We start from the raw sequence: 23,873 nt of genomic DNA on the forward strand, positions 1-23,873 counted from the left end.
TAGTAGAAAATGCCAACATATTCACAAATATTGTACTGGTCATGTAAGTCACAGCAGAGATTTACAACTATAAAGAGAAATACTAACAGATTGTCAAGGTGTCATTAAATGAAGATATGTATAAAAGGTGGGTATTGCAGGCTACCATGCTTATAAAAAGGGGAGCAGGATGTACAACTTATGGGGTTGCAGAGATGGCTTAGGAACTAAAAGCACTGTTGGTCTTGGAGAGGACCTGGGTTCAGTCCTTGGCACCCACACCGTGGCTCACAACCACCTGAAACCCCACTTCCTGGTAATCTGACACTCTTCTGAGGGCACCCAGAAAGTTTCTGTGTGCTGTACACACATACATATATACAAAATGCTCATACACAAATAAAAATAATTTATATACACAAAACCTTAGATGGACAATATATTTCTGCTTACAGAGGAATTATTTCTCAGAGCACTATATAGAAAAACTAAATACCATGGTTGCTCACAGGAGGGAGGATAGTCAAGAAACGGTTTGGGAGGAGGGTTTCTTTATATATCTTTTTATATTTCCAACCATAGAAATATATGTTACCATCTACGCAGTGTGTCCTGATCTGTGTTGACCAGAGGCTACCAGCTTCTCCCCAGAATCCATTGCAATAGGGGATGACATTATAGTACTATATGTTGGCTATATGTTAGTGGGCAATGGAGTGGAAAACATGGGAGGCTGTGAGATGAAGGCCAATTTCCTATTGCTCTGGGCTGTGTAAACTGACTGGCAACTCATGTCTTTTTGAGTCTTGGTATGTACGTGTTCCTGTGCGTATGTGCATGCATGTGGAGGCCAGACGTTGATTCTAGATGTCTTACTCAATGACTCTCAATTTAATTTTTGGAGCAGAGTCTTTCAGTGACGGTAAGTTGTTGATTTAATTAGGCTTGTTGGCCAGAGAGCCCCATGGATCCCCTTGTCTCTGCCTCTGCAGTGTCTGCATTATAGGAACGTGTTGTCAGGCCTTTGAGGTGGGTGCTGAGGCAGTGACTCAGGTCTTCTCAGCTTTAGGAATACAATCTTCTTTGCTTAAAAGGCATTTGGTGGTTTAAAGCTCCTGCAAGAACACTAAGTGATAAGATTATATACCAACATTTTATTCATTTTATTAAAGATTTATTTATGTGTTTTATGTATATGGGTGTTTTGTCCTCATGTATACACACTAGAAGAGGGCTTGGTTCTCAGGGGACAACAGCATTGATGGCTCAACAGCACTGATGGTTCAGATGGTGTGAGCCACCATGTGAGTGCTGGGAATTGAACTCAGGATCTCAGTTAGAGCAGCCAATACTCTTAAGCTGCTTTTAACCTCTGAGCCATCTCTCCAGCCAATATACTACATTTTAAAGTGAATAATAAAAGAAAAGGTCATTGCTAGTATGTAATTTAAAAATTGTCAAAAAAAGAATGATTTATTTTTGTCTTGGTTTTGAGACAGGGTCTTTTAGGTAGCCCTGGCTGACCTGGAACTAGCTATCTAAACCAGAATGGCTTCAAACTTAGAGCAATCCTCCTGCCTCTGCCTCACAAGTGCTGGGATCACAGGCATGAGCCAGCTAAAAGGTCAACTGTCAGCTAAAAGGTGTTTTGAGTACCATACCACTATATGTTTGCTCTTTATTTAAAAAAACTTTAATTTGGTAAATTATGAAATATTAAATTAGGATTAATTAGCATAACAATGGATGAGGTAGTTTACCAGATCAGAAATCCACGTCCATGTGCAACATGGCACAGCTTGTATTTATGTTCTCTGTATCTGTGGAAAGAGACAGACACTGTGCTTCCAGTAAATTCTGGGAAAAGACAAACTCAGATACTTACTTTTGTTTGTTTTTATTTAACTCAAAATAGCTAGTAACATAAAAACATTTTAAAAAGTATCTCTAGTACTTCACTATTTAGTTTTTCTTTTTTTGATAACACTTGGTTACTTTATTTCCAACATGTGATTATACAATCCATCATAGAAATGTTATTTTTTAAAAGTTTGCAGCAGGCTTTCAATCTGTAGGTTTAGGCTCTAATAAAAATTCATGACATGGTATTTTAATTGTAAATATTTCTCCCACATTTAAATTTATGAAAATTCATAGGCTCTTCATCAGCACAGACACACAGGTAGGACATCCACGCTCTGCTCCACCACCAAGTGAAAGATGCCCATCTGTGTGACGTCCAGTGGAGGGCCAGCATCGAGCATCTAACTCACTTAATCCACACATGATTCAGCGAAGAGGAACCTGAACAAGCCACCAGAGCCTGTGACAGGGGCGTGGGTCTACACCATTGAGGACACCTTGCCACGAATAGTCCTTCTGCTCCTATTGTGGCCACTGTGACTTCCCACGTCTGACTCCGGTGGACAAGAATTTTGCAGTCTGGTTTTAGTGTTTTGAGTATTCACTTTCTATGGAACGGCCCCTAGGACTTCGCCAGGGGTGTCAGCTGGTCTTCAGAGGAGCACTCATACTTTCCAAGACTACAGGGAGAGAATGAGGAAGGTCAGACTTCCGGTACAGCGCCTTTCTAGAGTGCTCTCAAGGGTTGTCCCAACCTCCATTTCATCTCAAGCACTGGTGCTGGCAGCTAATCTGTAGGTGGGAGGCATCTCCACTGTAATGGAAACGAAAACGCGTTCTACTGTCAGTATAACTGAATCTTCAGTCCGGCACAGTGGGTTCCAGGATACTCTTCCGGTGCCCGCACTCCAGAATACAGTATCCCCCGCTGAGATAACTCTCATGGCGCAGAGATGAGCATGTCCAGGGTCTGAACAAAAGGCCACTGAAGTTGCTCAGTGTCAGTCTGACTCAGGATAGGATTTCCAATTAGCAGATAGTGCGAATGAAGCAGAGGCTGGCTCTGTTTTGTGACACTCGGCGCTCCCCGCAATCCCCTGTGGGCTTCTTTCCTGACTTCCCTTGTAATCTTCCTTCTCAAATAATTGGTCTTAAACTGACCCCACCCTGGTCCAATTTCTAATTTTAAAAGCACCATTCTAATAGAAATGTCCCTGTTCCAAAGGAAGCGAGGACTGTGAATTTTCCCACTAGCTAGAGCTACTGCGTCGCGTGGCTTCAGTTAACATGGCAGAAATATCGATTTCCTCGCCATTGGCATTGCCACCCTTCAGCTCCTTCCAACCGGGTAGGGTTTCTACCTGGGCTGCAGGTGAGAGAAAAATATCCCATGAAGAACTCCTTCGATGACCACATTTGGAAAATCTGAAAAACAAAAGGAAGGCTGCTTTTCTTTACATTCATCAAGAACATATAATTGTGCTTTATGGACCAAGGGTCAGAGTCACCACATCTCTCTGGAGTTCACATAAGAGAGCCCTTTGCCCTTGGTCGAGAAAGAAGGTCAGAGGTCAAGGCCACAGTGTCAGAGGTCAGGGCTACCACCTGGGCATATTTACCCATGGGCAAAGGGCACTACCATTTGTGCTTGCCAGCCAGAGGCCGCTTTGGCTACCACCAGGCACAGCAGGACTGCACAACCAGAGTTGTAGTGTATCGAGTCAGGGGCTGCTCTTCTAATGGTTAACGCCTCTAGGCCCAGGGTCTTTATCTGGATCTTCCTCCCGAGGAAGATGGATTACTCTGGCAATTCAATTTCTAACAAAATCTCAGTACACTTGAAGGAATTCCAAGATTTCCACTGGGAACACGTGGCTGCGGTTTTTCCACTGAGGCTTAGGGAGGTACTCAGTCCAGGTTGTGTGTGCACTTGTGGGCACGCTTCTCAAGGACAGAAAGGCAGGGCGTGTCTTTTTAACTTGAAAGGGCAAAGTTCTAACAAAAGTCATCCTGTCAAACTTGAAAAAACCAGTCTCATTTCTGTAGAAGGCATAAAAGAAACACAGCAGTATACACAGTATGTTGGGCCAGTTTCTAGTGTCAGAGCAGGTAAAGTACTGTGGACTGTGCAGGGGGCTGTGCAGGGGGCTTGGTCTTCCTACGGCTCTGCTATTATGTCTAAGCTTTGATGTGCACACAATTACATCTGGAGTTAGGTGAAACTGAGCACTCTGAATGGAGTTATTATGCAAATGGCCCAATAGATTCGGATTATTATGCAAATGGACCAAATACCTTAATACTTTTATTATTCATACATCCATTCCCTACAGAGTGGCTACCCCCATGTCAAGTCAGGCACAAGGGAACTGAGCTCCATCAGAGAAGCAGAGAAGGCTCCAGGGCAATACAAGGTGACAGTACAGTCTATGGCAAGGGGGCCTGGGGGTTCACTGTCCTCAGTGGAAGTGAGGGAGGAAGGTGCTGGGTGAGCCCTGAGAAGATCTCAGGGGAGTCCGCGCCCTAGCGCCCTATCAGACATATACTGAGGGTGCTGAGGGATCTAAGTGAAGTGAGCTAAGATGAAGTTTTGAAGACCGACTGCCACTCGGAGAACGGGCTGGAGCAGTGTGAGGTGGACACAGATACATGTGGTCCCTGCTGCAGCGCAGAGGGAGATCCGGATGCGGGACACAGAGAAGTGGATGCATAGAGGAACGAGGGTGTGGCCTGATGACACGCACAGGGGAGAAGGCAAGGATTAGGATTAGGCCGGATGGGGTGGGGCATGTTTGTGATCCCAGGAACTGAAGGCTGAGGCAGGACCGCAGGATAAAGGCCAACGTGGATTATATAGACTGTAAATTATGTAGTCTATAGTGAGACTTTGTCTCACCAAAGGGGCTGGAAGAAAGGAGAGGGGAGAAGCAGGGGAAGGATAAGAAAACAGTAATAACAGTTCCATCCATTTGCCTAAGAATTTCATGAATTCATTGTTTTTAATAGCTGAATAGTACTCCATTGTGTAAATGTACCACATTTTCTGTATCCATTCTGCTATCAAATGGATGGAACTAGAAAATGACATCCTGAGTGAGGTAACCCAATCACAAAAGAACGCACATGGTATGTACTCCCTGATAAGTGGATCTCAGCCCAGACGCTTGGAATACCCAAGATATAATTCACAGACCACATGAAGCTCAAGAAAAAAGACCAAAGTGTAGATACTTTGGTCCTTCTTAGATGGGGTACAAAATACCCATGGGAGGAAATACAGAGACAAAGTGTGGAGCAGAGACCGAAGGAAAGACCATCCAGAGACTGCCCCAACTGGGGATCCATCCCATCTACAGTTACCAAACACAGACACTATTTATGGATGCTAACAAGTGCTTGCTGACAAGAGCCTGATATAGCTGTCTCCTGAGAGGCTCTGCCAGTGCCTGATGAATACAAAGGGGGAAGCTCTCAGCCTATCATTGGACTGAGCACAGGGTCCCCAATGGAGGAGCTAGAGAAAGGAACCAAGGAGCTGAAGGGGTTTACAGCCCTATAGGAGGAGGAACAATATGAACCAACCAGTATCCCCAGAGCTCCCAGGAACTAAACCACCAACCAAAGAGTACACATGGAGGGATACATAGCTCCAGCCACATGGGTAGCAGAGGATGGCCTGGTTAGACATCAGTGAGAAGAGAGGCCCTTGTATCCAAGAAGGCTCATTGCCCCAGGGTAGGGGAATGCCAGGTCAGGGAAACTGGAATGGGTGGGTTAGTGAGCAGGGGGAGGGGGATGGGATAGGGGGTTTTCAGAGGGGGAAACGAGGAAAGGGGATAACGTTTGAAATGTAAATAAAGGAAATCTAATAATTTTTTTTAAAAAAAGGAAAAAAGAGAAAAATAGTAATAACGGAAGTCATCCCAGGTGCTCCTTGGATTTCTGTCTCACTCAGCAGGAGGATTATGGAAGAAGGAGGGTGAACTAGAAGCCTGTCAGTTCAGTTTGGGACCTTCTGAGTTGGAGATACTTCTGAGTCTAGTCAAGGGCAAGGGCAAGGGACTGGCCGGCTCACTGACAAGTTTTCCTTGGCAAACATTTCTTGATCCGGGAGGTCACTTCCCAGCTCCATGACCACAGCTGAGCGGAGTGAAGAATGAAGAAGCGCTCACACAGTCCTCACAGGCTAAAGCTGTTGAGCGACTGAGTTCACAGACCGGGCCTGACACACAGTAAAGCTTGGCCTTTCCCACACCCGTGCACCCATCCAGTTACTGGAAATAGAAATAACATACGGTCTCCGGTCAGGCCATAGGACCAGTGCTAGCAAGCAAATGTGACAAGTAAATATCTTAACAAATCTCTCCATTACATGAGTAGTGAGCTGTCTCCAGATGATGACGCTGGCTTCCGTAGTATGTGCTTTTCTGCTACACACACACACACACACACACACACACACACACACACACACACACACACTTTCACAGATCAGATCTTGAAAAGCCTGCAATACACTATATATCTGTGTATTTGAAGCAATGGTCTGGCTAATTCTAATCTTAAGTTCATTTCTCATAATAAATTGAACCATAGATTAATTTTCAGCAAAATATCCAAACAAACATTTCATTCAGGTGGTATGTTGTTACCCTTTACCATCTGAAATCTGAAAAATCAACTTAAATACAGTTAATTTATATCATGAACATATTTACTTAAGTGGATTCAACAAAGTCCCATGAAACAACAATGAAAACCCCATTATGTAACTCTACATCAGGACAGTGGCTTCGACACAAGGACAAAAGAGAACATATGGGTTACAGGACACGGGAAAGAGAAAGAAGGCTCACAGCGAGGGGCTCCTGGAGCTGATTTGAAGGAGGTGAGGTAGGAACAGGCTATGAGGGTGTCCAGGAGAATGTGTCCCTCACAGGGAAAAGCCAGTGTGGATGTCCTCCAGGGAACAGTCTGCAGCCACTTCTGAAGACAGCCGACAAGGTCCTCTGAGAAAAAGTGAAGAGACTGGAGGGTCTGTCAACCTAATGATTAGTGACGGGATGGCTGCATTTTATGTCTGACCCCATTCGTTTATTTCACTGTCCCTTAGATATTAGAGTCAGGCTGTGTCCTGGGCATGATTCAGTACAAAGTCCACTACTGATTGATTTACTCAGAAAACCATTCTTTCCTTTAGAAAACCTTTACCTCATTGGGAGGTAAGGGGAAGGAACATGACTTGGGTTATATTTCTTGATATTCTTACTTGTATTTGTTTATCTAATGATCATTTATAGCCAGGAGCAACAGAACAAAGCTATATGAAGGCTGCTTCAAAGAGAGAGGCTTCAAAGCTGTGACATTCAACATGAGGCCTGGGGGATGACAGACCCACCAAGCACACAGGCCAGAAGATTCAAGGAGGAAGCAGCAGATGTCCTGGGAGAAGGGTTGGCAAGACAGATGACCAGGAGGGTAGAGTCTGGTCAGCAGGGCCAGCAGGATGAGCAGGGTAGGTGCTGTGTTAGGGTTTGCAGGGTTGGTAGACTTGAGGCCCAGACTGGATTGCAGAGTAGCTGGAACTAAGGAATGTGTGAGGAGAGGCTCTGGAGTAGACCACAGACTTCTTGTAAACCAGAACAAGTGTCTATGTTGGAAAAAAACAATACTGCCTCTCAGTTGCACAGATGAGGTGTTCAGGGCCACAAACAGGAGATTATTTAAGGAAACACTCAGCCAGCAGCATCTAGTCTAATGGGAGGGCTGGGGGTGAGACCATGCTGGAAGGGAAAGGATGTAGCCAACACACCTAAAGCTGATGGAAGGGCTAGGAAGACAAAGAGGAGAACTGTCCAGAATGTCCAGCCACTCTGAGGATGCCTGGGTCCTCGGAAGGAGTTGTTCTGCATTTTCCAGAAAAGTTAAGACAAAGGAAAAAAAAAAGCACATGCCTTTGAAGCTGTTATGATGTTAAGAGAGGGGCTGGAGAGATGGCTCAGCAGTTAAGAGCACTGACTGCTCTTTCGAAGGTCCTGAGTTCAAATCCCAGCAACTACATGGTGGCTCACAACCATCTGTAATGAGATCTGATGCCCTCTTCTGGGGGTATTTGAAGGTAGCTACAGTGTATTTACATATAATAAATAAACAAATCTTTGGGCTGGAGTGGGCATGACCAGAGAGCGAGAGAAGAAAACGTGTCTGAAGGCAGCTACAGTGTGCTTACATATAATAAATAAACAAACATATAATAAATAAACAAACCTTTAAAAAACAAGATGTTAAGAGAGTTCTCTTTGGGGGCTAGAACTGGATCACTGGTTAAGAGCACTTGCTGCTCCTGCAGAGGACCTGGGTCTGGGTCCTAGCATCCACAAAAGGACTTACAGTCATTTATAATTCCTGTTTCAGGGACCTCTGCAGGCACACAGATGATGCACATACATGTACGCAGGCAAGACCTTTATACATGTAAGATAGAAATAAACAGATCTTTAAAATTGAGGGTATTCTCTTGACTTTTGTTAAAAGCTAAGAAGGTAATAGACCAGTTATCCACCTCTGTGTGTGTACACATATGTGTGTGTACACATATGTGTGTGTGTGTATGTGTGTGTGTGTGTGTGCGCGCGTGCGTGCATGCATATAGAAAGTGGAGGTCAACCTCCGGGGTCACTCCCAGAAGTGTCCCCCTTGTTTTTGCAGACAGGGTCTCAGTGGATGGCAGTACAGTCATTCAGCCAGCCATGCTGGTCAGTGAACCTCTAAAGTGCTGGCTTTCAAAGCCTGCACCACCAGGCCTGGCTTTTTTTGTTTTTAAAGTAGGTTCTGTGGATGGAAGTCAGATTTTTATGCTTGGATGGCAATCTCTTCACCAATAAAGCCACCTATCCAGCCCCGAGCATTAGCCTTTTCTAAAAGAATGCTTAGACGGACGTCTGAAATGTAATGAGAGTGACCGTGAATGGGAGTCTGTAGATCTCCAGACTATCTCCACATTCAGTATTCTCAGAAATAATGACTTCCTCTCACCAAAAACCATCTTAACAACATAGTACGATGCAGGTCAAGTTCCTCTGAGGCCAGAGGAGCTGGATGTCTAAACCTGGGTGTGCCAAAGTCCTAAGAAAACAGCATGAAGGCTGCCCTTGCACCCGGTTCTTCCCGCCCACCAAACCCACTAACTACAGCTATTCTCCATAGGATTTCCCTTGTTTTGGTCCGCACTATCAAGTGAGCAGTGATACACACGCCTCAGCCTTCCCGCTTTCCACCTTTGCCCTGACGTTGCTTCCCAGAGGCTTGTCTGGTCAGCTCTGTAAATGTGTATGCTATGTGGTAGGTGCTGCTTATTAATAAATTTTAAAAATCAGATATAAGGATCATAACTCATGTGTCCCCCCAACCCTTCCACCGAGCTCCTAGTTATTCCTGTCCAATCACCAGCTGGTTTTCCCTACTGCTGCAGGAACTTTGGACAGGTGCATGAAATATCTGAATAGAGACAATTTCTAGGATAATTATGCATGCAGCTATTAAAAAATGGCACTCTATTTAATCTAGACTAGGCTTATAGTATTGCTGTTAAACATAATGTGTTAGTATGGCACCAGCTAAGACATAAACACGTTAGCACAGGAAGCGACTGTTCCTCACCCTGAGGACACACATGAAAGACCACCATGAAATCGTATTCTTTACAGCTGTGGCAGCTCTCTGATCACTCAGAAGAGTCTGTTAGTAAGTATGTCTGAGTCCTGGCCACCTTTCCATTACAGGTAGCTAAGTGGGTGATCTTAATACAAGCCCCAGGCTACTGAAGCAGTCCCCATCTCAGGCTCTTAGGAAGGTCTTGTTGACAGAAACAATGGCTCCTTTATGCTCTCGTGTGGCTGTGATATTTGTGAATCTCAGAGGCTGGAGACTCGATATGCTAAAAAGACAGGAGAGCTCAGGCCTCGAACGAACGGTCCACCTGAGCCTGGCAAGTCGACACATTCCTGAGCCGGGAATTTTTTTCCTTTAGCCAATGATACTACCTGCTGAGTCTATTTTACAAGGCAGCTTGCAGATTAAATGAGATACTGCCTGAGAATGTCCTCTGGGAATGATGCATAGAAGGTACACTTTGAGAAGGACTCTCGGGAACTGGAACTGAAAAAGGATATGTGAACTAAAATATCGATTATGGCTACACTTAAATCAATTAGTTGCATTTAAAATATACAGCTTAAAAAGGCATAGTTTAACCATCAAAGACACCAAAATCTAAATAGGAACACAGGTCTACCTACAATAAATGCACGAGGCTTTTGGGAAGAAGCATTTGTAAGAAGGGTTGGAGCCTTGAGCCTGAAGTCTCACATCTAGATTAAAAACAAGCGGCAATCTAAATAACATCACAAAAATGGGGAAGAAAAATAAAAATAAATACCGTTATCCCTTCTTTCTCTAATTCAAAATAGGCCAGGAAGAGAAAAAGAAAAATTACATTTCCTCCTGAAAGGCCGGCCCCAATTAAAATTCTAAATGTCTCTTACACCGAGAGCCCTGGTTTATTGGCAGATGATTAAGCCCTGGACCGATGTCACTCTGTTAGACCCGTATTACAAACGCGGTTTATGTGGTGCAGGGGCACATCAGTAAAGAGCTGTAGCAGATGACAGGTTTGATTACCGCTGGCTGCAGGCAAGACGTATGGATCCCCAAGGAACAGCAGCACCGGCTGGTGGGACAGCTTGCTGCAAAGGTCAGAACAGGCATGTCAGCATCAGGGGACGATGGTAAACAGAAAACACTACAAACTAGCTTTGAGGGGATCAAACTGCTGGGTGGGACGTCTTCAGGTCTCCACATCTACCAGTGTGGGTGAAGAAGAGTAAATACACAGAGGGAAATTATGGGCGCTGCAGTCGCCTTGCAAATACTCCTCTCTGGGATACGAGACAGGCACTCATCACTGCAGTAAATACCACTGCTGGAAAGTACTTTCCCACAACTCTGTGATTTGATCAGAAGTAAAACAGGATTCTTACCATTTGTGTGAAGCTATGTGGGACTCTTAATTCATTCATTCCTAATTTTAAGCAATTCTTTATCAAATTTATCACCTTAAAACCAATATCTAACAAAGGTTTTCAAGAGAAGTGTGACTTTAAACATGCCTTCCAAGGGTAGTTACAAACTTAACAAACTGCAGTTTTATTATTGATCTCTGTAACTCTTGGTTGACTAAGCTCTTACCTTGACTCTTCAGATTCTGTCTCATCAAAAGATCTGAAATGTTTATAAAAGAAAAGAAGACGATCACGTAAGTTGGACCAATATTTATGCCAACTAAGCAAAAGATTTTATCCTTAGCACTGGTTTGGGAAACAGAAAAATGAAAGTCCGTGCTAAGCTACAGGACGGCCCCGTGACTAATTCTAATTCATGTTAGCCTGGAAGACTCTGGCAATTTCAATTTTCTTGAAGATCACTTAAAAATCATATGGCCGTTTACTATTTTTGGGTTGAAATAGAAGTAAAAAGACCAGTTTTCACTGTTACTATTAATGCCTCTGTGTATCTATGAACCTGCCCTCCGAGGGTTGGGACAGAACACAGTGGTTACAGAGATTACTTGGTGTGTGCTCTATGATTCAGGCTTTGGGTGAGCAGGAAGTCCCTTGAGTCAACAGTTCTGACGAGTGGTGACAGGTGTCTACTGCCCTGCATTTAGCAGACAGCCCAGGTTTAGTCTGATCTCAGGAAGGTCTGGAGACAGAAGCGGGAGATGGGAAAAGCCCTTTCCCCTGCTGGATTTGCCTTATGTCTCTGTGGACTGAATGGCGGCACCACACTGCTACTGACTGATTTCAGGGGCTAGCTCAGCCCGGGGCTTGTTGCAGATTTCATTCTTTAGAACTTTCTCTGGCTGCTGCTGATGTTGTGCCTCAAGTTCCACAGGTAACAGGGACTGGGGACTACAGCCCATCACTGGTGAGCTCCTGAGGGAGCAGCAGCAGTCAGAGGCCCCTGTGGAAGGCCTAGGCTCTGCCACGCGTAAGGCTTGGGAAAGGCACTTAAGTACTGTGACCAACAACCAAATGAGGCGTGTTGGACGGATGATCTCTAAAGTCATCTATAGCTTTAAACCTTTAGAATATGGAGACTGACAGACGGCTAGGCCTGGATCTTAAGGGTACCTATTGCTCTTCCAGAAGACCTGGGTGTGGATCTCGGCACCCATGTCGGGCAGCTCATAACCTCCTGTGACTAACTCCATCTCTGGTGGCTCTGTGCCCTCCTCTGCCTTCCACAGGCACCCCCTCCTCAAACGTGGCACGCACAGGCACATGCGTACACTTAAACAAAAACAAAGTATAGCTTTCGAAAGCTATATGAATATGTATACTAGGCAAAGTCAAAGGACTGTTCTTAATTATACTGTCTGGACCCATGATTAGCATCCGAGACACTAAGTGACACCATTATTTGACAGGTGAATTCCTCATGCCTAAGCATGGCTTTGCCGGGACCGTCTGCTGCGGAGATGGAGATGAAGACTTGGGAGGGCTGCTTCTCACTATAAGCACAGGGATGGGATGGCGCTGCCTCAACCAAGCGCTTAGGTGTGGCCGGACTGCCCTGCGGTATTTGGTATTTGCTGGAACATGAGGGGTAACGTAAAAAGCACACACACACACACACACACACACACACGTAAAGCAGTTCTTACCCACAGCTTTCTGCTTTTGGTAGAGAGGGCAAGTGTCTTACATTGAGGAAGTCAAGGAAGAGTTTGGGAAGCTCTTCATTTTCCAAAATGACGGCCTGTAAAAAACAGAAACAGAATTAGAAATGGGAGGGAAGTCTGTTAGGCCATCAATCAAAGGAATGCTATCAAAAAGTCATAACTGTCTATCAAAGTCCTCCCCAGTAGCACTCCTCACAAGTGATATGAGGAGTGGTCTCCATGCCACCCATCATAGGGTTGGGCGGACACATCTCTCTACAGCATGACACACCCTGTACTTTACCTAGTGCTTCAGGGCAGATTTACAGAAGCGTCTCCTACCTTCAGATGCTCACTGACAGCTCACTTGGGGAAGCACTGGACATGAGCCTTCCCAGAGAATCTGATCCAACCCCAGGCATGTCAGCAACACTGGTAAGATCCACAAATCAATTTTTTTTTCTTGCTATGGCATGATAAAGTATTTACATTTCCAGAGCACACTGCCGCTCTTAGGAAATCCTGCAGTTTTCCCATCTGGAAGATTTAGTCTAAGCCCTTAGTTATCACCTGCTTCTGTACTAGGACCAGTTGACATTTATTGCCATCTGGACAGCTCCACTTAAAGGGTCAGTGACAACTTTACCACTAAGTGTAAATCAGGGTATCTATTGAAAAAAAATCTATAAAGTTCTTCCACTTAACTAGCTGTGCTAAAGAGCTGGCACAATGGCATAAACGTGTCAGCACGCTGAGAAAGAACCAAATTATGCAATGTGGAAGAGAAACGTGGTCGGGGGGTATGGAGTGAACTTTCATATTTATGCATTTTTAAAGATTCTGCTAACATGTGCCAACAGACTACACATTTGATGCCTGCTCCTCTCCCGCCAACAAGGGCAAAGGACTGAAGACTACATAACTCCTCTTTGGCATGTCTTTTGAAGAGAAGGGTCTACTAACTAGCCGAGGTTGGCCCTGAATTCAAAGCAATCCTCTTGCCTTGACCTCATCAGTGTTGCGTTTACAGTCAGAAGTGACTGTGTTACATGTTATCTAGAGAATGATGAGAATTCGTGAAATGTTACCTGATGTTATCTCAGGAACAGCTATAACAGCTACATACAGAATAAACAACAAAGAATTAGGCCAAATTATAATCGCTTCTGTTTGTCTTGGGCATACTGTCATTTCCATGTCTAGTAGCCCCATTTCTCACAAGTCTGGAATCCTCTCACTCATTTCTGACCATAGACATGGATCAGGGCCACACGGGCTGTCAGGCCTGCCTATGCCTTGAGGTACCCAATTCTCCTTCTGTTTAGGTCCCAGAGATGGCCCATCTTCAAAGTTAGGGTGTCTGGGCTGTCACCATCCCTCACAGACCCCACTGTCCCAGAAAGTTCTGAAGGAATAAAGACAGAGAGGAAAAAGTAGAGTGATGGGGAATTCTACTCTAATTCATTAAATAAATGGATTAAACTTATTCAATAAACGATCTATCCTTGTATCAGGTGCTGGGAAACAGCAGTGAACAGGGTGGTGTGTTTAGTGGAGTATGGGGTAAAGAAGGAGGTATACACATAGCTCAGACTGCTTGGAGTGCGGTGATGGTTGAAGTACCGCACCACTCTGACTGCTTTCCCTCCCGCTGACCCATCCATGCACCCACCCCACCTCAGATATAATACTCTTTTCCTAATTATGCATGAGAAAAACAAAAACTAGGAAAGATGAAGGAGGGAGGACGCTCTCTGCCCAGAGATAATTCCCTACATTTCAGTTCACGTCTTTCAAATTGTTTGACATTATCTCAAATCCCACCTACCCAAGGGAACCCCTTCTGAATGCCCAGAGATGCTCGCTTCAGTAGTTCTAGAAGTTCTGGACTTTTTTTACTGTGACACAGGCTTCAAAGAAATTCCTAGATGTCTGCCTAACAGGATGACAGAACGGCCATTTGAATAATAAAACTTAATGTTGTGATAAATATGCAGTTTGCTCCAGGAATAGCTTTAACTACTTGTAGAGGTGGTAGCCTTCAGATTTTAAAAAAAATTAAAAGAAAAAAATGAGGGAGGATGCAAAATCCTTATCTCCGCCCCTACCTTTTTAAAATAAATTAAATCAATAAGAAGTGTGGGACACTTTTAATGACCCGAACTACTTAATTTCCAGGCTCTTTGGACATATCATCCATCACTGCAGTATGGAGGGAGACATCTCTTGAGTGTTCAGGGGGTTACTTTGGTTTTATTAATGCAAGATTTAGGGAATTTTAACAAGGTGAATTGTTTATTTGCCTTGACAGATTGGCTTACAATGCACTGGCTACATCCACAGCGTGATCATTAATGACAAAAGACAGGCAAAAGGCTGTTTACACTGCACACAGGGACAGGAATTAATCCTGCTCACTCTCCCTGGGGTTCTCCAAACAGATGACCACATTGTTTTAGGTAAGACATCCTGGCAGAAAGAAATACGGAAAACTCTAGAAACTTACGAGCACCTATTTTTGTTCCTTGGACATTCTCAATTAATATTTTCCAGAGAACAATGGTCAAGCTACTCTCTGGCATTTAGTGTCATAAAGGAACTGGCACCCACGTGCGCATGCCAGGTTGTGGACAAGGCCTTCTGGTTATGTGGTCAGGAAGGATCCCTCAGCTCTGTTAGGAAACCTTGCACAAAAAAGAATTAGTCCAAAGATGAAAAATTCACCTAATTTAATATAATATGTACAAATGAAACAACTGTCATTAATTAGTACAGAGATGCCAAAAAGGAATTAAATTAGTTCGACTCAGCCTTTCGGGCCATAAACACATGATCTCATGCAGGAGATGGAACAGCAAGTGGGGCCTCCCAGCTGTTCCATTTCCATCCTCGGCCCTGAAACGCTCAGCCTCAGGAGCAAAGATTCTTTTTCAAAGCCACGCCCTGACTCATCCCACATCTTCCCAGAACCCATCTGCTTTAAATCCTCCAACTTTATTCCCCAGATAAGCTCCCAACTGCATTGAAAAAAAAATCACATTTTAAAATATGAAATCATGTCCTCATTGGTTTTGATTACTAGTCTTTGTTAATCTTTGATGGAATCCATTTTTACTCTCCAGGCAGTGTGGTGAGCAAGGCGCGTGGATGGTGTAGATGGACTTGGTCTGCGCCCTTCATCCTTGCACGTAGAGGGTTCTCGTGAGGATTTGAGGAGACATCTCCAGGAGTCTCTGGCACACGACTAGCATGTGAGAGATTCCACTCTCTTTCCTTTGTGTGTTTTTTGTTGTCTTGACTTTGAACTCATTTTACCCACTTGGAAAATTTGGATGATTATTTGTGCAGTGAACAGATCTTAGTCATATGTGATTTGTGGCTCAGTTAAAAAAAAAAACAAACTGGATAAAACTAAGTCTCAGTCAGCCTGTCTGTCTGTCTTACTCCTTCACTTCCTCCTCTCTCCTGCTCACCCCTTCCCTCCGTCTCCCTCCCTCCCTCCCTCCCCCTCCCTCTGAGGAGATGCAAGCCCCGTCAGCCTAGCAGAGGACCCCTGGATCTTAGGAGGCTGCATAGTCAGATCACTCAGTGCTCACACTTGGCCTGGACCTGACACACAGACCAGTGCTGTTCACAAGCTTCCCAAAAGATGGACTGGCTTCCTATTTGGGGTCTTCCCGTCTATCAAACAGTACCTCACTGGACGGTGCGCTCTGTCCACACCACTGTCTGTAGCTCTGGACTGTCCTTAAAAATATTTGTCTAAGCATCCAAGTCACTATGGTAAAGGATTCTTCCCGACAGACCAAAATCTATTCCTTCACTCTAAGAAGCATTCTACATTTACTGCTTCTGAGTTCTGTGTCTTCTATATACAACTCAAAGTGTAACAATAGTAATACATTAGATATTAGAACTGGGCAACTAGGTATGCTCTATAAAGGCCAAACTTTATTATTTTTCTCTACATAGTGGTGTGTGTGTGTGTGTGTGTGTGTGTGTGTGTGTGTCCTATTCTATAAAGCCACTTACAAACCCTTGTCTGAATGGGGGAGAAAAACAATGGCATTGGTACAGCAGCCTCGCCAGCTCAGTGTTTACTCCAGAAATGTCGTTTTTATTGAAAAGGTGCAATTATCATCATGTAACACAAATCACAAAACCCCGATTTTTCCACCTTATCAGCTTTATAAAATCACGGTCCCAAAGGGTGGCATTGATTAGTTGCACATGTTCTTTCTGTGGCGTCCCAAATACTTAATTGTCAGTTATCCTTTCTTCTGCAGCAAGTAAAATGTGGTCACAAAATTACAGAGGGACCTGTTCTGCCTTAACCTCTGCGAGATGCCATCATGCGGTAGAAAACACTGGTAAAATATCACAGGATAACACCGTCCGACAGGGGGACGGATAAACACTGTAATGATTTCCCACGAGTTTCCATTTTAGAAAATTGTCACTGAAGCCAGCATAAATGGTGACATGTCTCCTTGAGGACACGGTGAAATCGAACGCTGGCATTCTAGTTAGGGCCAAGCCTACCCAGCAGCCAATTATAACAGGAAGGGAACATCTTGAAAGCTCGGATGAGTCCACTCTGCTAACCTTCTGTGATCACAGCGCAGAGCACTGTTGCTTGATCTTTTTATTGTCATTTCAAAACATAAAACGTATGTGCACATGCATACACCCATAGCACGCATATTTCCTTCTGTAAGATTGCTATGAACCGCATACATGTTCTCCCTGTGAGGTTGAAGTCAGGAGGTTTTAGGGAGTCCTCTAAATGGTTCCATTCCATCTAGTTTGGTCTGGAGTGTCTGATTTGGGGAGTGACAAAGTTCACCGTGACAGTTTTTCTTCTCTTGCCTATGAAAGATGCTTCACACCACACCTACTTCAGAGGAGTCTCTGAGAAAAGGGAGGGGGAAAATCAATATCTCCTCACGGCAGTAAGTGGGACTGTCCGCTGGGACCCAAGCCTGTAAGCTCACAGAGGCTCTGTGGTCCTCAGTCTCCCACTTAGCCACCTCCTGGAACCTGGTCACAACACACACAATGAGCCGCAGTCCGACTAGCAAAGTGATTTTTAAAAGACATGCTGTTACAGAGATCTCAGGAAGATTGCAACCATCTTAAAAAATAAGAAGCAGGTGTGCAGCCCAAGAGCCCATTGCCCCGAACGGTCTTTGTTTTGAAGTGACCCCATCCCTAAGGCATGTCTAGCCTGTGCCTTGGCAGAACTTGTGCTACTTACAGAATTCAAACAGCTGGCTGCTAAGGCTTCCCAGGGCTTTGCAGACTGTCTTATAAAAATGAAAAATCCAATGACCTACATGGGGAGCTGAATGCCAGAAAGGCCTACTTAAGGAATGAAGAATCTATAAAGAAAAAATTGGCTAAAGAAATAATGTGATTTTGGTTAAGAAATTCTGAAAGAAATTCTTTTAAAATTTTCATTCAAAAATGTATTACGTTTGTGTGTGTGTGTGTGTGTGTGTGTGTGTGTGTGTGTGTGTGTGTGTGTGATTGGTGGCGGGTGCCTGTGCCCACTGGGCCATCCTTCTGGCCCAAATCTCTTTTAAAATCTACGGACTCTAGGCCAGTCTGGAACTCACTGTGTAACTTAAGCTTGCTTTTAACTCTTGACTCTTCTGTTTTTACCTTGTGAGTGTTGGGAGCACAGGCGTGTGTCACTCTGCCTAGAACAACATATAATTTTTGACCAGGTGTGGTAGAATACAGCTTTAATCCCAGTACTCTAGGAAATAGAGTCAGATTTATCTCTATTCATGGCCAGTCTGGTCAACATAGAGAGATCCAGGCCAGTCAGGGCAATCTATCGTGGCTCTGTCTCTAAATATGAATAAATGGATGCTTGGATGGATGCATGGAGGGATGGATGACTACCAAACTGTAGAATCCAGGAAATCAACTACCCGCAGGGCGACTTTAATATCAGATCTTATATTCTGTTTCTGCATTATCTACTTACATAAACATGTCTGTCTCTATCCTGTATAAGGGCAGAGCTAGGGACAGGTGCCACATAGACAATGTGCTGCCTCCTGGGGCTTACCCTTTAGAGCTGAAGTGGATGATGTACCTGTAATTATAGTAAGTGAACAGGAAACTGCAAACAGGGTTAGTACCTCGAAAGGAAGTAGCTATTCTCTTTGATCATTAGTAGCAAATTACCCTTATTAACCCGTAGGGAAAAGGACAGCTTCCCTTGGGGAAGCGACTCTGGAGCTAAGAATTGAATGAGCTGATAAAAGTGAGATATTCTAAGCACAAAGCATGGCCTCTTCAAAGACCCGTGGAAGGTAAGAACACACGAGAAGCCTGAAAAGTGGCCAGGAAAAAAAAAATAACGGTAACACTGGACAATGAACCAGGAGAGCAGTAGCTAGAGGGATTAGCAGGGTCTCTCAGTTTTGTGAAGGACTTCCCAGGGGACTTCAGAGCCTGTAAGTAATCTTCCATGGATGGTGGGTATGATACCCAGATAGGTGTGATAGGATCTGACTTATATTTTAACCACAACTGGGGCAATGGTAGCAGTCTTCAGATCCAAAGAGCCATGAACTCAATTTTTTTTTTTGGCTATCCCTAAAATATTTCTTAACTGATAGAGTGTCCGTGTGTGTGTGTGTGTGTGTGTGTGTGTGTGTATGCATGTGTACTCAGTCACTCACCTTTATCATGGCTGTAGATTCTCTTCTGTGTTTTATAGTTGGGGGTTCATGAATTCAGCTTTAGCAGGACTTTATCTGTAGGAATTCACTTTAGCTCAAGTCCAACATAAGTCTTCCTTCCCTTTCCGGTTTTCCCCTGCTCCTAAGAAGCAGATTTCTGGGGCTGGAGAGCTGTCTCAGCTGTTAAAGAGCACTGGGTGCTCTTCCAGGGGTTCTGAGTTCATTGTCAGCACTCACATAGTGGTTTGTAACTGTCTATAACCGGAGTCTCAGGGGATCAGATGTGCTTTGCACACATACACATAAATAAATACTTAAACTTTTCTGCAGTGGGCAGTGGTTAATTGTGATTGAGTTTTCTTGAAGTGTTTTGCTTTTCCCAATATATACTTTTTGTTGTATTTAAAGTTTAATTCAAACCACAGATAAATTCAAAACAGCCTCTGGAATTTAAAAATACATTCCTTTCTTCAGATTTACATTTTATCTTAACATCCAAACTAATTTGTACTAGTATATAAAAAAAGAGGCAGAGACTGGAGAATTGGCTCAGTGGTTAAGAGCGTCTGCTATTCTACAGGGGGTCTGAGTTTGGTTCCCAGCACCATGTCGGGTAGCTCACAGTTGTCTGTAACTGCAGTTCCAGAGGATCCGAGGCCTCTGGCTTCTTCAGAGACCTGCACTCTCAGTCACATATCTATATGCAGATACGCACCTACACATTATTCAAAATAATAAAAATAAATATAATCCCTAGAAGCAGAAAAGCAAGGGCTTTCATTAATTTCTCTTTTGAATTAAAAACTCTGAAAACAAAGCGAAGGAAACAAAGCCTTGGCATTTAAAACCATTCAAACCAGCTCTGGCCAGCCTGGTGGTGCAGAGGCATGGGCTGTGTAGCTCAGTGGTAGAGCATGTTCCTGGTGTATACATGGGTTCTATGGGAAGAAAAGAATTTATAATCACCTTAAATTACCAAACATGGTGGATAAAAACATGCTCTTACTATACACTTTGCCATTTTCTTGATGATACTTGAAAAAAAAAACAAACAAACAAGCAAACAAACTCTAACACAATTATAAAGCAGTTACTGACCCGTCAGTCAAAACCAAGGTCTGGGGACTAATGCGTTTGAGTAAAACAGTGTGTTACAAAGCAAGCCAGGGCTGACTTAGGTAACTCAAATTATTTAGCTAGAAATTAATTAAGTGCAAATTTAGACACCATGTTTATGGAAGTGATGTCCTATTATTTTAAGGAAGAAATAGTAATCACAACTGGACTTGCAAGATGTTGCCTGAGGGAGGCCTTAGTACACTAGATTTTAATGAAAGATTTTTAATTAGCACAGCCCCCGGGTGTGATGAATTGATGTTTTTAAAGGGCCTGAGAACAATTTGCTCTCTTATGTCTCTCACTTCCCTCTGCCTGCTGCTTATGCCTCTGGTTTCCTTAGCACCCCGTTTCTTCGCGTCTTGACCCCACCCCAGCACAGCTAGAGTGCTAGGGCCCACGAGGACTGGGCCCTTGGGTACACACACCTCCAATGCACTGAAGTTCAGAGGATGCCTACACGAGCAATTCCAGACACAGCTGTGCGTCACTGGCTTGAACAATGCTGTGGCTAGACGTGTAATTAGTTTGACATGAATTTAAGAACCCTTGGTGAGCAAAGTTCATTAGTGGGACCACAATGGAAAATGGCCGGAGAATGTAACATGCCACAGAATTCAAGACCCTGAGCAGGTCCTCAGAGAGACGACACAAGGAAGGAGAAAGGGGTATGGGTGGAAGTGGATCCTAGGGCTAAAACCGAAAGGTCATCTATAAAGGAAACCATTTAAAAACGGTGTGAGGAGGTACTTTTCCCTTTGCTACAATGAAAAATGCAGTCAGTGAGTTGTTCACAGCAAATACAAACAGGCTAGCAGTTATCCAAACAGACACCGAGGGGGAAAACACAGGAGCAGGCAGGATGCCACTTAGTCCTGTTAGTGAGTGGTAGGGCCACAAAGTGGGAAACATCAGCAGGCTTTGTCAAAATGAAAGCGGGCTCCAGTAGCCCACATTCAGTTCATCTCTCCGTCCCCTTTCCTTCGGCTCCTGTTGGAGCATGGAATGATACCTCCTCCTCCCCTCCTCCTCTTCCTCTTTCTTTTGTTTTGTTTTGTTTTGTGTGAGACAGGGCTTCTCTGTGTAGCCCTGGCTGGCCTCAAACTCACTCTGTAGTCCAGGCTGGCACTGAACTCAAGGATCCACCTGCCTCTGCCTCCCAAGTGCTGGAACTAAAGGCGAGCGCTACCACCACCCAGCCTGGATGTGGTCTTTGAGATTAGTTATGATTTCACGGTCATGAGGAATCTTGAATCAACAAATCAAGAGTTAAAATTATTTACTGCTGTCTGGCCCAACAGTTGAGAGACAAAGGGCAGCTGCTGTCGAACTCGTTTGTTTTCCTTGTGTCTGTGTGAGGCGGCAGGTTGTTCCGTACGCTGTTGGCCCAGACTACTAGATGCAGAGACCGAGACAAAAGAAGACAGACTTCTGATACTGTATTTAAAGTACTACCTTGAGTAAGAATATTTGAGGAAAAACCTACCAGCGTGACATTGCACTTTAATTCTTTAAAACAAATAGCATATATAAAACAAAAAAGACATGCCCACATAGCTTGTTCATTACAAAAAACAAGAAAATGACCAATATGTGAACCATATGTGTGCCTCTCTGCACAGGTGTTAAGAACACATCCTGCGGGATAGAAAGTCAGCTCACAGGTAAGGACAAGAAGCAGAGTGAAGAAAGCTAGGAGCTGATGAGCTAGAGGCGAGCCTCCCAGGGGGGCTTTAAAACAGGGTGGGTGGGGCCCCTAAGAAAGGTAGGGCGTCTTTAAACTTCTCCCCGAAAGGCTTGTTCAAACACTGTAGAGTGACCACAGGGAATGCCCTTGCATTGTCTACGTGAAGATAATACAAGTCTTTCTAATTACATTTATGACCTAACAGTTTTCTACTAAGAGAGATAAAAGGACTTACATTAATATTCTAGTAGACTACGTATATCTTAAAGACTGAAAGTAAGTATGAGAAAGAAATAACTTACTAAATACAGAGAAGGGGGGAAAAGATAAAAAGAGAAGTAGCTTCGAGCCAAGCATTTGGTGTCTGAAGATAACATTTTGGGCAGACATCACTGGTGTTCAGCGGAGATTCAGGAGATGCTCCACAGGTAACCATAGGAACCCAGACCGCCTCCCTATCCACACGGACCACCCTAGGTTGTGTAAGAAGCCACCCTCGCCTTGAGGGCAGGGGGGATGCCTGGGGGGCCAGACTTATTCCTACCCTTGCACTACAGCTCTCTACAGGTGTCTCCTCAAGCGTCAGTGGCTGCTGAGCCCTGGGCCACCAGCAATCAATGATATTGATCATTTTACAGTTACTGAGAAGTGACAGGGAAGAGGGGTAGTTTGGTGTACAAGAGCTCTGTGAGATGTGTGCCCTTTTGAACACTTATTTACTTAAATCTTCAGAAGTTAACCATAGGCTATATCCTCGTTTTTGTTGTTTGTTTGTTTGTTTGTACAAGCTAGGGTCATCTGGGAAGAGAGAACACCAATTAAGAGAATGCCATCAGATTGCCTGTAAGCAAGCTTATGTGTCTTAATTAATGACTGACATGGAAGGGCCTACCCGACTGTGGATGGTGCCACTCCCGTGCAGGTGGTCATGGGATAAGAATGAAAACTGAGCAAGCCAGTGAGCAGCTTTTCTCCATGGTCTCTGATACTAACCTAGATCCCTACCTTGCATGAGTTCTTGCCTTGGCTTCCCTCAGTGATGGGCTGTGACCAGCAAGTACAAACCAATCGGTGATGATCTTGGTCACAGCAATAGAAAGCAAACAAGGGCTCGTTAGTTTGCTGGGGCCTGGGTGCTTCGGTTTCCTCATTCATCAATAGGTTCAACGGCAGAACCTACTTCAGAGGACAGACTCATGGCAAAGTTCAGCTCAAGCCCATAAACTTACAGCTCATGGTGCATAGTAATAATCTAGTGAGTATGGGATTTGTCAGTTAATTGAACAATAAATAAAAGTCTGACACATCCAATTAAATATTATTATTATATAAACAAAACAATCTATTACAGAAACTGGAAAAAAAAGGAAAGGGATCCTCTTCTGTTTTTAATTATGATATTAATTTTAAAAAGCTTGTGTTTTGTATGGAATCCAACTATGCTGTACCTTCTAGGCCTCTTAATGTGTACATAGGCAAAGAATGCACTTGTTCCATAGACTGTTTTATATATACAGAGCCCGCATAAGCCTGCCCTTCAAAGGATAATCTCTGCAGGGCAGGGGGACCTCCCATAACCTTGATCATCCAGGGCACTTCTGTGAAACTTTTGTTCTAGTGAGCCCTCGGCCTGCTGACCAGATGCTTTCTTCCCTCCCAGGTACCTTCTAGCTTTTTTGTCCTTGTGCAGCTTACTGTTCCAGAATCCACCCCGAAGTCATTCCCTGAAAACACTCCACTATCACCAGCCCAATGCCTCTTTCTCCTCATGACATCTCTGTTCAGGTTGACTCCCTACATTTGATACCCA

The 23,873-nt window shown here is 44.1% G+C and overlaps 1 protein-coding gene across 2 annotated transcripts in view; it reads right to left on the reverse strand.

Annotated features, from left to right (window-relative positions):
• Positions 1–1,842: 1,842 nt before the first annotated feature.
• The window catches only part of Snx24 (sorting nexin 24), a 146,470-nt gene continuing 124,439 nt past the window's right edge, over positions 1,843–23,873 (reverse strand). Inside the window, exons 4-7 of one of the 2 annotated variants that reach the window (XM_052155724.1) lie at positions 12,566–12,660; positions 11,089–11,121; positions 10,522–10,586; positions 1,843–3,267 (exon numbers count right to left, since the gene is read on the reverse strand). In XM_052155724.1, coding sequence (XP_052011684.1) covers positions 3,200–3,267; positions 10,522–10,586; positions 11,089–11,121; positions 12,566–12,660 — 261 coding nt within the window. In that variant the 3' untranslated portion in view covers positions 1,843–3,199. The remainder of the gene's footprint in view (positions 3,268–10,521; positions 10,587–11,088; positions 11,122–12,565; positions 12,661–23,873) is intronic. The other variant, XM_052155723.1, reaches the window with a different exon arrangement.

Source organism: Apodemus sylvaticus, chromosome 13 (assembly GCF_947179515.1).
Source record: "Apodemus sylvaticus chromosome 13, mApoSyl1.1, whole genome shotgun sequence".
Lineage (NCBI taxonomy): Eukaryota > Metazoa > Chordata > Mammalia > Rodentia > Muridae > Apodemus > Apodemus sylvaticus.